This window comes from Serinus canaria, chromosome 1 (genome assembly GCF_022539315.1).
Source record: "Serinus canaria isolate serCan28SL12 chromosome 1, serCan2020, whole genome shotgun sequence".
Lineage (NCBI taxonomy): Eukaryota > Metazoa > Chordata > Aves > Passeriformes > Fringillidae > Serinus > Serinus canaria.
The window spans coordinates 94,600,293-94,615,222 of record NC_066313.1 but is presented as its reverse complement, the minus strand read 5'-3'; the positions used below and the strand labels follow the sequence as shown (position 1 = coordinate 94,615,222).

General features: G+C 41.6%; 1 protein-coding gene across 4 annotated transcripts in view; it reads right to left on the bottom strand.

Annotated features, from left to right (window-relative positions):
• SHROOM2 (shroom family member 2) overlaps window positions 1-14,930 on the bottom strand; it is a 115,765-nt gene that overhangs the window by 33,962 nt on the left and 66,873 nt on the right. For 2 of the 4 annotated variants that reach the window (XM_050973046.1, XM_050973054.1), the window contains 2 exons: window positions 9,348-9,479; window positions 1,383-4,023 (listed from right to left, as the gene is read on the bottom strand). In XM_050973046.1, coding sequence (XP_050829003.1) covers window positions 1,383-4,023; window positions 9,348-9,479 — 2,773 coding nt within the window. The remainder of the gene's footprint in view (window positions 1-1,382; window positions 4,024-9,347; window positions 9,480-14,930) is intronic. The other 2 variants (XM_050973048.1, XM_050973049.1) reach the window with 2 other exon arrangements.

Below are 14,930 nucleotides of genomic sequence, written 5' to 3'. Positions count from 1 at the left end.
AACATCTTTATTTACTTCAGTCTGTTGTAAGCATCTTCAATGCACTTATCACCATATTTTCCAGGTGCCTAAACAGGTGTCTGCTTTTTGCCCCAGGAGGCCTATACTGAACTTAAGAGCACTGACTAATAAACCAGAAATGCATACAGGGAATAGATTATACGATTTTTTTTCTGCTGGGTAGGCAATTATTTAATAATTCAGTGAATTTAATTTTCAAAGTAACTTCCAGGTGAATATTTTCAGTGCTTCGAATCCCAGCCCTAGTAAATTATCCGCATAGCAAAGTCTGCACATAGAGTCCAAAAAGAACTTTTGCCAAACTTAAAGACACAAAAAACTTATGGAAAGACAGTCCACAACTTTTAGAGATCAACATTTTTGTTTCTCTTTGAGCTATTCTCATTCTACTCCATGTCTACACACACACACACACACACACACACAAGTGACCTGTATGTATTTATGCAATGTTTTTATCATGAGGGGAAAAATACAGAAAAAGTAATATACAGCTGCTTTCCTTCAATTCTATTCTTACAGAAGGTGAAGTTCAACACAGGTTGAACACACTATGACTCCTTATACATATCAGGCAATCTCATAGTAGCTTGAACAACGTCTTTTAACAGAGAACTAAAGAGACTTGGTTTCTCTGTTTACTTCCAGTGCCACCTGCCAACCTTTGCCTGGCCCTGCTTGATTAAAAATTAACATAATATTTACTTGCAAGTTGAACAGACTTTTGGCATCTCTCTAAGGAATAAATGCATACATCTTAAATCAAGCAAACTGACATAAATCAAAATATTAAGCAGTTTCATTGTTGCTGTGGCTTTACCATTAACAGGCATATTTGTAATTTCTAAACTTTATCAGGCAGAAGTTTTGTCCGATGCAATTTTGCATGAAGCAAGTTTAGACAAAAAGAGGAAATCCATGGAAATTATTAGACCATTAAAAATTAGACAAAAGTATATATTATTTACATGTGGAACACTTTTCTTCATAGTTTCAGAGAATTCAAACAGGGAATACAGCCACACCAATTAAAAAATAAGTCTGGATGAAAATTGCTTTGAACCTTCAAAATCTCTACTGTAAAAATGAGGGTATTAGCAAATCAATCATGTTTTTTTTCTGACTACAAGACACAAATTATTTTGATCCAATTGCTCTTGTGCCACACAAACTTTGATCTTCCTCGTTTTACTTAAGATAGCTACCTATAACCTTTACTCCTTTACTGACAAAAGGCAAATACCATATTACATAGTGTTCCTAATACGGAAATTTCATAAAAATTCTCTTTTCCCCTCCACCACTCTACTGTCCTCCACCACACTGGACAACTTAAAGGATAATGCAAAAGACACTTGTACCTGTTTGTAGAAATCAGTGGAAGGGGATGATCTAGACCTCTCATGGGTGTATTGGGATTTCCCATGCTGTTCATGGCCTGTATCGAGGATATTATCAGCTGAATGGTACCTTCCTGAGCCCCTTGGCTCTACTGGCTTCCACTGCTCCTTCCATGATGCCTCATACTCTGCAAAGGTTCCCAGGCGCAGTGGCTGTGCAGATTTCCCAGTCCTCTCAGCAGCCCTATTGCTGCTGCTATGGTGGACACCATCTTTTGAAGCATGAGCAGTTTCAAGTCCAGCAGAGGCTACCCGATCTCTTCTCTCATACCAGAGCTCCTCTCCCTCTTCTGCTTTCCTATCTGGCCTCTCGGGCTGTCCCTCTGCTAGACCACGGGGACCTGGTTTCTGTGATGATTTTCTAAATACAGGCTTACTTGTTTCTTCAAAAAATTTCCACCTGTCTGCAAACGAGCCCAGGGCTTCTTCTGATATGTTTGGACGGCAATGAGCATGAGATTCATCCTCTGACATGCCCACCTCATTCATCTTCTCTGGTTCTGAGTATGACTTCAGTTTTTGCTCTGTTGTGAACCTCTTCCTGGCTCCAATCCGAGAAACGTGATGAGTGCCACTCCCTGTAGGGTTTGGTTTGGCTTGTGTAGCCTCAAGGAATCCAGAGACATCTTCAGAAACCAAAGCCAGTAATGAAGAGTTGTAACTACCAGTTTTCCGCTCAGGTGACCTGGGGAGACATTCAGCGGGGCTGGGCTCCAAGTCCCGACGTCTGAAGGACGTCGCGCTCAGAACCCTGGCCTGGGCTTCCTTCAGGTGATCTTTGTAGGTGCTGGTAAAGTTTGTGTCGCGGGATGCAATGACATTCTCTGTTGAATCTGGTTTCCAAGTCTCACTGCACTCCTCTGTTTCAGATGACCCTACTAGTGTAGCAGTACTTCTACTTTTCTGCAGCTTTGCTCTTCTCATTTGGATCTCATTTCTGAGGGTTGTTGCAAAACGATCACTCCTTCGTGCCTGTTTGGACAGGTGAGTGTCAAATGAGGTCTGTCGTTCTGATACCACTTCTGCGTTGTTGGCAGATTGTTTTTTCCCTTCCTGAGCTAAAGAGTGCAACATTGGTGTCTTCTGAGGAGAAATCTTGCTACTCTCATCTTTCCCCCACCTAAAATCTTTCTGAGCAGATCTGTTTTCAGTGGTAAGGACACAGCCCTTTACATACTCCTGCTGACTGTGCCTAGTTTCACCTTCCTCAGAGCTGTTCTCACAGCTTTTCTTTTGTCCAGATTTTTCAGTATGATTAGTTTTTTTAGATTCTTCTACTACAGCACACCTAGCATCTCCCTCTCTGTCTGCTGGGTAATGACTACTGTTCTCACACCTTGTCAGTGAAGATTCAATAGACTGTTGAGGTAGATAGTCTTTTGGGTTTGGGGCCATTGTAATAACTGCAGAATTTTGATGAGGTCCAAGTGACAAATCAGTTCCCACTGCAGGTTTCCAGCTCTCATCCTTGAGTTGTAGTGGCTTTGAGCTTCCCTGAGCAGGCTGTTTTGCTGTCACACAATAGTATCGACTTTGTCCAGTGTTATCCACCTTCTGTTCAGCAGCACTGTTCAAAGAGGAAGTGTTGAGCAGACTGGCTTGGTTTGGACTGTAGCCATGAAAATGATCTGTAGTTAACTCCTGAATGCCACTGTAGGACAGATAATGTTGCTGATCTTTAGGTGCAGCTAAGATTCTTGCATTGTGATAAAAGGTGCTTTCATCGCTGTACTGGTGCTGGTGGTGGCAAGAGTAAGCAGACTGTGCAAACCTAATGTCGGTGCTGGACAAGGATGGCTGCAGTTTGTTCACATTTCCTGCATTACTACTGTGCCTTTCACCAGCTGAAGAAAAAGTGTGTTCTGAACTGAGATCAGATTTGTAGTTTGAGCTGCTGATCCTCCTGTCACATGCTCTGGAGGGCCGTTGCTGCTGCTCTGCAGTTTCCAAACTCCAGTCACTCCTGGGCTGAGATCGGTTCAGGGCTGTAAAGTGCTGCGTGCTGACACTCTCTGAGTAGACAGGGCCCTGGGCTTTCTCGTGGCCCTTGGTGGCAGCAAAGCTGTCACTACGAAGAGGTGGAGGTGGGGGGGGAGGAGATGAAGACCTCTTTTTATCAGGAATGTACCAGACAGGTCCGAAACTGGATCTTCCCGAGCTAGTGAGCTTGCCATCTGGGTGTTCCTCTCTTCTAGGACTTTTGTTGTTCTCATATTGGATGGGAGCTGGCAAATACCCAGGTTTGTCCTCTGTTCCACTGCTGTCATTCAAAAACTGGCCAGACTTGCTTCCATGCTTAGCAGTCTCCCATGTCCCCACTTTGTAAAGCATGTTCTCTGTTGAAGAAGTGTCTGCATTGGACAGAGTGTGGTCAGGGGTGCTAGAACTTGTGGAGAAAGACCCATAGGCTGAATCCCGCTTACTTTGGCTCCCCAGATGATCAATGCTACTATTAGACCTTGCAGAAGAAAGTCTTCCATACTGGGCTACTTGGGGAGTGTGGTCCCAGCTGTCCATACTTCCCAAAGAGCTGAATTGGTCAGAAGTGCGATACAGACTTGACTGATCCCATGAGTTTGACAAGTCATGAGAAGAACAACTACTGAAGGAAACAAAACAAAAAAAAGTGTCAGTAAATTTTAAAAAGTCCAAAAATGCCACAACATTATTATAACCACCCATTTAAATAATATTGGTTAAATCCATCTGCACAGCAGTTGAAGACAAACGATCTAATAAAATAAAGTTTGAACACTAAGTCAGGGCTCTATCTTTATACTCCACCACTGATTCAAAGCTTGAAAGCTTAATAACTACCTCAGCTTCCCTATGTAAGTTTGTCAGTAAGTAATATGCATTTATCTCCTTGAAGGGTCCCTTGTCCTGGTGCAAATCGTTGATTTTGCTGACTTTGCTTTTAGAAAAATTTAGTTTGAGATCCATTAACTCCCTCTTTCCCAGGAAAAATGCCAACTTATTTTTCAGCTTATTTTCCAGGCACTCTGATTCTTCCAGCTGTTAAATTCACATATTTCCTCTCTTCATCTCTGAAATATGACTCTAAACATCTTCAGCCCATGATGTTATTCCCTTGTCAATAAGTTACTCCAATAAAGTTACATCCACATCTGCCTTTTTGTTTGATGTTTTAACTTTTAAGGAGAGATGCACTAAATTCATTTAGTCTCAAACACCACCTGCATATGCACCTGAGCAGTGCAGTTTCAAACCACTCTCAAGCTGGCACTCTTAAAACAACATTCCATTCCACCCAGTTCCACAACATTGGCAGGAAAACTTCAGGAGGAGATGCCAAAGCTCTGCATGGCCAAACAAACTTCTACTTTCCTTCAAGAATCCTTACTGCCACCAGTTTCTCCCTACTGCTCTTTCCTCTATAAAAACATCATCCTTGACCCGGTACTTCCTTCAGGTCTTTTACTAAGGACACTATTCCAAAATCGTGCTGCTTCTGTTACCTTCCTACCCCATGAGTTTTGTTTCACTTTCTTTCATTTATTTTCTCTCTCACAGTACCCACCTCCTGTCAATCCAACACACTGATGCTGAGATGACAGTCTTGACAATTATTCTCATTACATCTCCCTCTTTGAACTTCACTGGCAGCTCCTCCTGCTTTTATATACCAAATTCAAATTCTTGTCTTTGCATGCAAAGCCCCTTGGTAGAAATCCCAGAATTATTCCACTTCCCTGTAGCTATAAATATATGAAGCAGCTATCAAATCTTGTGTTGTAAAGAAACCTGTGAAAGCTAGCAACGAAATTAGATTAGTCCACATAAAAAATACTAAGAGTGATACAGGTCTTTTCTTCTGTCAAAAATATTGCAAATGTCAACTCAACAGTTCTTTGGAATTCAGTACTAACACAATTGGTTTTTTCCCCTCTATTACTATAGCCTTTTAAACTTCTTTTCTTATACTACATGGTCAAAAACAACTTACATCGAAAGTTTGACCATGTAGTAAAAAAAGATATGCTTTATGCTCATTTTCTAAAAGCATTTTATTAACAAGATACACTAACAATGGCCTCATCTTGTGGGATTTTATGTTCTTTCATTTGTTTCTTTTCAGCATTTAAAACATCTTGCTGAATCCTTTAAAAGGTCTTAATTGTCATGTATAGCTGGTACTGTATTGCATGTAAAAAGTATTGTGGTCATTACTAGTATTTTTTTGTAAAAGAATAATATAAGCCACATATTACTAAGAATTGTTGATATTTCCACTCCCTTGAGCACTAAGGAGATCATAGAACCATTAAGGTTGGAAAAGACCTTTAAGTTCAAATCCAGACAGATATCTGGCATTAATGAAAAGAAAGATGCCACTTGTGCAGGAAAGCCCCAGTTTACAGGTCTCATGTAAATCTACTGGTATCAAATGTGAAACAGAGATATCATCATAGGAGGTCAAAGTCCTGCTAGAAAATGCCTAATGGAAACCTAGCAGAAGCAGCAAGCACTTTAAAGGACAGGAAGGTTTCTAATAGCATGTTACTGCAAAGCGTGGCCTCCTGTGGTCCTAAGCTGCAGGGCAATCCTCCTGTGAACCCTGACATGGAAGAGAGTGCAGAGGCCAGTTCTGCCTGAGCCTGGCTGGCATCGCAGGATAATCTTCTCTCAGTGGCTGTTTTAGAGCAGATTCATAGAAGCACCTACACTGCTGGTCAAAGTCGGGTAGGTGAAGCCCAGGAATAATCTACAAACACCATCCCTTGGCCACACTGGCCAGTAACACCCTTCTCAACCCTGGGGCATGAGCTTCTGCTCCTGGACCCTTACAGAAACTATCTCCTCTCAGCAACTCCATGGGATTACAAATCAGATGCACCTGACCCTAACTTCCCCAAAACCTCAGTTCAGGTAGACTTCTCAAAGCACTCTTGTCCCACAGCCACACCTGCAATACCAGAATGAAGCATAAGAGGTGGCTGGGTTCATCTGTACAACCAGGGGCACAGAAATAAAATAAAGGCTCCACTGTTATAGTATACCCTACTGCAAGAAAATGCAGGGTTTAAACTTTCAGCAACTTAAGATAGTTCAGTTACACTCCTCTCAGAAAGTGCACTCAGCCTTAGTTTAGGAGGGGCCAGGAAAAAAGTCTGCACAATGTTATTAAGGTGCGACTTCTGAGAAAAAGACAGAAGACTCACAGAGGGAAATGAAGGCACCAAAAGCTTTTCAAGTTCCAGCTCTCTAGCCTTGCATGAGAGGCATCTAGACCTAGCCTAGTGCTCCCAAAGATAACTTACAATTTTTGCATTTAAGTCACATGATAAAAAACCCATACATATAGTGCTGGATGTGAAGGGCTAGGTTCCAGGACCACCCTCTCTCCTATACACTGGTACAACCTCTTCTGGGCTGTCTTCCTCTACCTTCATCCACCTTTTCAAATGTTCAAATTCATCAGGCTAGCAAAAAGAAAGCCCCAGCAAAACCAATCGACCAAAAAAACCCTAAAGCAAATCAAACTGCCCATACTTTAACCTAGCAGTAGACAGTATGGACAGTCTTCATGGGCCTGTTTTGGCCAGCTGTGCCCCACTCCACCAACACAAAAAAAGTGTGGTGCGTCCCCTCCCCCCCCGAACTCTCCATGTTTTTCAAGGGATTTAGTGATTTTTTACACTCACAGAGAGAATGCAGGTAGGCATATTCAGAAGAGATTTTAGGCTTTGAATACCAATCTCAGATGCTTAGCTCAAGGAAGGACACAAAATTCCAGAAACAGCCCAGGGATGGGATGCCTGGGCTAGAAATATCCTATCCTTGGGCTGTTTCAATTATCTCCTTGCATACTGCTGCTTTCAGCTACTGATTGCTGTGCTTTCCAATCAGCTGAGCTTTTTGTGAAATTTACTTGTAAAGTGGGGAATTTCGGAGGCTGCTCACCTCTTTTTGCAGATCAGCAAGCCCTAAGAACACCACTCTGCAACTGAGATCCCCAAAGTACCAAAATCCTTGGGCTGCCACTATGGGAATGCTGGGTATCCTCCAGCAACAGCATGGTAATGCAGCTCTGCCACTGAAACAGTCCTGGACAACAGACACCAGTGCTGATGAATTTCCCAAGTATATTGTCTTTTAAGTGGGCAGCAGAGGTAGCCAAGGGGTTCAGGATGGCAGTGACCTGGGAACTGTGGTAAGAGACTGTGCTAAGGCCACTAAATCTTTCAGCAGCATGTGAGAGAGAATCTCTTGTTTTTATTAGTATTAGTGTCTGCCAGCAGTTGTGGCTATTTCTGATATGTGAGGGGAGAGGACTGCTCTATTCCCATCCCCTCTTCCTTTACATCCAGAATTTCCCGACCAAACCTCATTTCAAACTGGCATGGAACCATTTTTTTCTCTTTTTTAAGTATTGGGACACACTCAGCTCCTATCAAAACACACCTCGAGACAAATCTTGTAGTATTTTACTTTCACAAGGTACAAGGACAACCACCAGGAAGAGCAGGAAGCATACAATGATTTACAGCTTAGTACAGAAGACTCATTATTAGTAGAAATACTCTTCAGCTATAGCATTGCAATGAGGAACCCTGTAGAAGATTTTTAGAAATTTCTGAATTTTGTTTCTATGTACAAGGACTTTTACTGTCTTAAAATCTATAAATCTAAATCAATGAATCTATAAATCTAAATCAATCTAAAAATATAAATCTAAGCCTAATATCATATGATATTTAAATATTTAAATATAAACTTGAAATCAGTGTAAACAAGCAGAAATTGTAATCAAGTTTCTAAAATTTCAATAAAGTATTACAAAAAACATTTAAAAAAAACCCTTTCTGTCGACTTTATTCAATGCCAGATTAAAAACTTAGCTTAAAAACTTAGCTCCCTAAGAAAACAATGTAAAAACATTGTAAATGTTCATCTAAATGTAAAAATTAGATCATAAAATAAAATACTGAAGTATTAATGTTCTTTTGTTTTGACTACCACAAAACATTAACCTCAAGAAGTAATGATTCAGAGAATGCACAGCACTAAGTATAGAAAAACAAAGTATACTTCCCAAACCAGAAATGCACCCCAGACTAATTTTCTGTAACGCTCAGTGTAACTATGGCCCAATGGGAACTGAGAAGGAAAAAGTAACAAAAGACAAAAAAAACCCCAAACATCCCCTCCCTCCCAAAACCCAAGAAAATCTTTCATTAAAATGATAAAGAATGTCACCTAGGAGCAGGAAACAAACAAGAACCTGCAACCAGACACAAACAGGCATTACCTAAAGGTTTAGAGTTTCACAGCTCAAACTGCCTGGTGTCAGCCTTTCTCCATTGGTGTTGAATGTGACTTAACAAATATTAAAGTGCTTTAAACAGTGACTGAAAATCAGTCTTATTACCTCTCTAGACAAGCAAGATCACAGATGTAGGGAAGGATTACAGAAAGACAGGTTAAGTAATTAAACCAATACCTTAAAAAAAAACAGTAAAGCATTCTGCACCCTCTCTTTAGAAAAAGCCCTTTTAATTGTTTGAAACAGTATTTTTATTTTCTTCTCCCTTTCCTATTTCACTTTATGAATGTTAATTTTGATGGTTACTTTGCCTTAGGATTTTACCAGCGGACATTGAAAGGAAATACAGAGCAAGAAGCAGAACCTTGTGACTGCCTTTAAAACTAGTTCTTACCTTTCAATCACATGCACATATCACAAACCGTTTCAGAAATCCACTCATCCACACGTCAAACTTTCCCAACTCCCCCTTCATGCACTGCAGGGACAGGCAACTCTAAAGAAGTACAACACCACGATTCTGGGTTGGTTGTTTTTTTTTAAAAAAAAAACAAAACCCCTCAGCAACATAACATGAGCTGTGTTATTGTAGGCTCGCTGTTAGGAGCTGGATGTGTGTAACTTAAGCAGAGACTCACCTTGCATGGTAGCTCGAATGCCAGGAGGCGCAGGCATTAGACGAGGCAAGGTGTGACGTGGCTGCCTCAGGTTGACTTTCGGTAAATTTGGTTGCGTGCCAGGAGTGCGGCCTGCAGGCTAGGTCATTCCTTCTGAAAACAACAGAGGCACAGGTGCTGCTTTAATGCAAACAGTTCAACAAGGTGATATGCAGCAAAAAATCTACCAGGGCAGCAGTAAAGCGTTTCACAGATAGGACTGAAGTATAATGACTTTAAAGGACAGCAAAAGTTTCTACATGCACGCATGCCAGTTTTGAAAAGATATCACCATTTCTTTGAAATGCCTGAGATGCAGTGAAATGCCAATGTATTTTTTTTATGGGTGGCAAGATGGGTGATTTTTACAAGGAATAGAGACTGATAAATTTTAAAGTGCCTGACACGTATCCAGAAATTTAATAGTTAAAGGCTAATATTAGACTTAGAACTCTTTTACAACTTAACAACAGTAAGGCTTTGGTAAGATTTTACTGTAGCAGGTGTATATGGGAGGAGCATATAGGAAGAAATGAGTTAATGACAGGAAGGATTAAAGCCATGTACATTGTTTCATACAAGTTAGTGATACAAGCAATCATATTAACTCCAGGCAAGTTCTGCTTCAGCTCTTGAAATGTTTGGCATCCCAGATATGCAGGGAGATTTTCTTTGTTTTGGTGTTTTCTGGGATTGCTTTTTAAAGAATACATCTCAGAATCAGTTCAGTGAATCATGTAAGTCCTCAGATATCAACTTGGATATCACTTCCAAATGTTTGTGCTCACCTAACAGAAGAGATCCCTTCTAAGAAGTACCAACAGTAGGTTGCTGTTAGAGCTTCGTACCTTAAAAACTGTTTTGAAAAATTGCTCCATATTCCTCTACCCCCTTCCTTCTGCTCAGGAATTAGTAACTACAGCTTGCATTGCCTTCCAAGGACTTGCTGTTTGTTACAGCTCTCAGCACTCATGGAGTAAGTGCATTCTTTTTTCCCTAAGGTTAAATAAGCCTTCTGGGTGGAATCCAGCTACTTCTGTTTCAGTGAGTAGATGCCAATTACAGGCCATTTGTCTAGACCCTCTCACTTGGGAATGAAGCAGGACCTTCTTTGAAAGTAATTCATCCTGCCCTTCTTCTTGGCTCATCCAGGAGGAAGCATAATTTAAAATTTAGATGCAATATGAAGTTTGAGAAATCCCATCTTTTGAAGTCTGAGTCTGAAATAAAGGCTTATAGGACCTGTAGTTGTTAAGATTTTTTAATGCACTTCTGTACTTAAGAAATCTATTACTCCAAGGTTAAGTAATTTGCTACACTAAAGAAGTGTTCCATATTTTCAATCTGAACTGTGAAAAGGTACTTCTACATTTTTTTACTCAATTTCCCTTTTTATAAATTAGTCTGTTATCATACCACCACTGCATTTAGAGACCAAAACTATAGCCAGTATCTTCAAAACAGGTCAGCTCTGAGTACATGGCTTTTCACAGTACATTCAGCAAGGTCAGAAGAAATCAGTGATGAATTGCCTTTCCAAACTCTGCATGCAGGATTACAAAAGGAGAATAACAATTCTACAGAGAAACTGTAATTTCACTACAAAGTGTAGCATCATTACTTTTACTAAAAAAAGAAGTAATTGTTTCCATAAACAAAAGCCTACTCTTCTCAGCTTGACAAAAGAAAAAACGATTAAGCAGAGCATCTCTAGCTGCTCCTTCCTGGTAGGACATGACATTCAGGGAGTGGAGGAGCCCCAGTACTCTCAGTGCAAACATGTGCAAAAGATTCTGCTCAGCCATGTGATGACAGGCTCCAGACAATCCTTGCTTGCTCCAAGCTTGTGTGTAGGTATGGAAAAAGTTATCATTCCACTGTTCAGCTGCACAGAACATCACATGAACTTTTCCCCCCACTGCTTACCTTTAACAGTACTGACAACAACTCAGCAAACCACAAATACCTGGTAAGGCAAATTCAGCAGATCTCCTAGGCATCAATTCAGCTGAAAAGGTTTATCTTTTATGAGACAATTACTCTTCTATGATATACTGCTAAGGAAACACAAGACTAGGAAACTAGCACAATACAAGCAGTGTTTGGAGAATAAGGAAAAGAAGGTTGGGAAGAGGGTTTCTGGGACAGTTTGGGCTTGACAAATGGCAGGAGGAATCCAAGCTGGGAAGAAACAGAAGGGATGCACATGTAAAGTCAGTACTGTACCTCATGGAACTTGTCAAGATCTTGATAAGATAGTTCCTTGCTACATGAATGTCATTTTCAGAAGGCATTTTCTGTGCTACGATATCCACCACCACTTTCATCTTCCTGAGCAGCCAAGCAAGGGGAGGAACAGACTGGACTGAGTTGTGGCATAAGTCAAGTCAAGTGGACAAGAATTTACAAGTTCTGTTGAATTTTTTGTTTTTGTGGCCACACAGGATTTTTGAGCAGGTCTTTTTTTTTTTTTTTTTTTCTTTTTTGGACATAATGGTCTGAACAGTCTAAAAATTCTGGTGGGATACCTAGAAGGTGGAATCTCATAGACATCGCAGACACCTGCTTTGTTGGGAAGTTCACAACATGACTAAAAATTGATTCACCGTGCACAGTCACCAGTACTTTCTGACAGTAATTCTAATTAAATGGTAAGAATCTATCCTGCATTTCAAGAAACAATTTTTTCTAAAAAGTGGACTGCAACATAAATATTGATTCCAAAACTCAGCAAATGAATAGAAGGACTAGAAAGAAAAGATTCAAAGATTCAAACCAGGAATATTTTGCAGGCAACTGAAGCAGCTGGAAGCTGAGCATTTACATTGTAATGTAATACCTCTCTATTACTTTTGAGTGACAGAATGAGATCATCTGAACCTACAACTCAGAAAACCCCCAGCATTAATGGAAACATTATTAAAAGCATTACACTGAAAGTATCTTTCTACCAGTGCTTTTACAGAAGCTGCTGGAAAGAAAATGTTGATAAGCATAGAAGATAGATTAAAAGGAAAAAAGATAAAAAAGCCAGCAGACACAACAACAGAAGCATGTATTTCCCCAGCACCACATTCTCCAACAGAAATTGTATCATTCTTATCCACCAAAAAGCACCTCTTTTGTAACCCTGCCATACAGGCTTTTGCATCTGGAGTAACCAAAGCAAAAATGTGACAGGCAGTTCCAGGGGCCTGCATCCAAATAAAAACCAACTGCTAGAAATTGTCTCATAGAAGCATAAAAAAAGTTTGGGTTGAAATATTAGTTAAAGTCAGTTAAAGATCACTAAGTTAAAACACCCCAGCCATGGACAGGGGCACCTTCCACTAGAGCAGGCTGCTCACAGCCTCATCCAGGCTGGCTTTGAACACCCCCAAGGAGTGTTTAAGGGGTATCCACAGCTTCTCTGGCAACCTGTTCCAGTGCCTCCCCACCCTCACCCTAAAGAATTTCTTCCTAATATCTAATTTGTCTGGTAATGTTTAATTCCAGCCCTCTGCTGAAGGAGCAAAGGCCCAGCTGCTGGCACACACCTCAGGCCTGAGGCTGCACACGTGTCCCTGCAAGCAGCGGCAGCCGCAGGGGGCAGAGGCAGCCCGTGCCGTTATCCCGAAGGCACACGGGCCCTTCATCCCTTTCCCGAGATCTCTTCCCTTCTCTCCCTGCCCCGCCCGCCACCCGTGCGCGCCCCCTGCCGGCTGCCGTGCGCTGCGCCCGGTCACTCCCAAACTGCCGCCTCCGGCTGGGACTGCTGGGACTGTTCCTCAAACCAACGGAGCCCTCCCTCCTGAGGCCAGCACAGCGGCACACGCCGCTATGACCACACGGTAGAGGCTTTTCTCCTAGCGGCTGCAGCCCTGGGACTGCAGAACTGCGCTCTACACCCGCGGTACTCACTGACAGCCAGGGCTCCCCCATAGCAGAAGTGAGCATTAGAGGCCAGTCCTTACAAATGCAGTGTCACTCACTGCTCATCTGTATCTGCTGTGACAAGAAATAAATTGTGGAATCGATCGAAGAATGGCTTGGGTTGGAAGAGACCTTAAAGATCATCTCATTCCAGCCCTTCAGATGAAGGCAGGGACACCTTCCACTAGAGCAGACCATTTGCTCAGAGCCCCATCCAATCTGGCTTGAATGTTTTTAAGGTATGGGCCATTCATTCACAGCTTCTCCAGACAACCCGTTCCAGTGCCTCACCACCCTCAGAGCAAAGAAGTCTTTCCTAACATCTAATCTAGACCTACTCTCTTTCAATTTGAAGCCATTCCCCCTTGTCTTGTCACTATGTGCCCTTGAAAATAGTCTCTCTCCAATTTCTTGTAGGCTCCCTTTGGGTTCTGGAAGACTGCTATTATGTCATTCCAAAGCTCTCTCTTCTCCAGGCTGAACATTCCCAGTTCTCTTAGCATTTTCACACAGGAGAGGTGCTCCAATCCTTAGATCAACTTGGTGGCCTCCTTTGGACTTATTCCAACAGGTCGATTGTCCTTCCTGTGCTGGGGATGCCAGAGCTGGATGCAGTACTCAAGGTGGGGTCTTTGCCCTAATAAAACCTAGGTTTAGATAAGAAATCCCAATTTTTCGAAAGTAAAAGGATGGACAAGTCAGTGGTTTCAGTCACAACTGAGCTGAACCTACAAAGACAGGAAAAAAATCCCAAAGCAGAAGCATCTGTTCTTTTTAACTCTTACTGTTACATATTGTCAGCCCTAAATCTTTGAGTGAAAACTGTTGTAGTGATCATTTATACTAAAGATTCTTCTAAAATAGATATATTCCCTTTTCAGTCACTTACATTTCTACAGAAACCATGTTTTAAGGTACAAACACAAGAATTTGGGAACCACTACACTACCAAGTCAGTGTAGTGATGCTGAACAGCAGCTATCAAAACAAAACTCTTCTCCCTCCATCCACCACAGTGCTACTCAAAGCTTTTCAGCAGTGCAGCAAAGCCTGTGTTGTTAAGAACTTTGTTTTTAAAATAGCCCAAGTTCACTTTTCCTAAGTTGCAGCAGGAGGTCCAAACTACTGGCAGTCATTTAAAACCTTGCCTAGAACCAGAAATGTTGCCTAATCCTAGTGTAATTGGCTACAAGACATGCCAAAGATGAAGGGCTAAGGCAATGCAGAAAGGCTGCAGCCCTGAGATAAAATGGAAACCTGCACAAGCTTAAAGGTCAAGTGCACAAATCACTGGCATTCTCAAACAAGCAAACACTCGAGCCCTGCACTGCGAGGTACAGCTCACAAGGTGCCCTTAGATTGTGTCAAAGCCAAATAAACCAAACCACGCTGCTCTTGTTTGTCCTGCAGAAACACAACCAGTTACAAACACTGCTGCCCCATGCCAGCCACACAAATTGCCTAGGAAGGGTTCAGTTTTCGCAGTGTCCTCAGCAAGCCACTCACACTTTTTTTTTTTTACTCCATGTAGAGAAAATGTCAAGAATTTGTAGTGACAGCACAGGTGCTCTTGTTTGTCCACTTATAAATCCCAAACAGCTTCAAAGTTCTGAGCTTTCTCACTTCCCCTCCCCTACAATAACAGTAGACTAG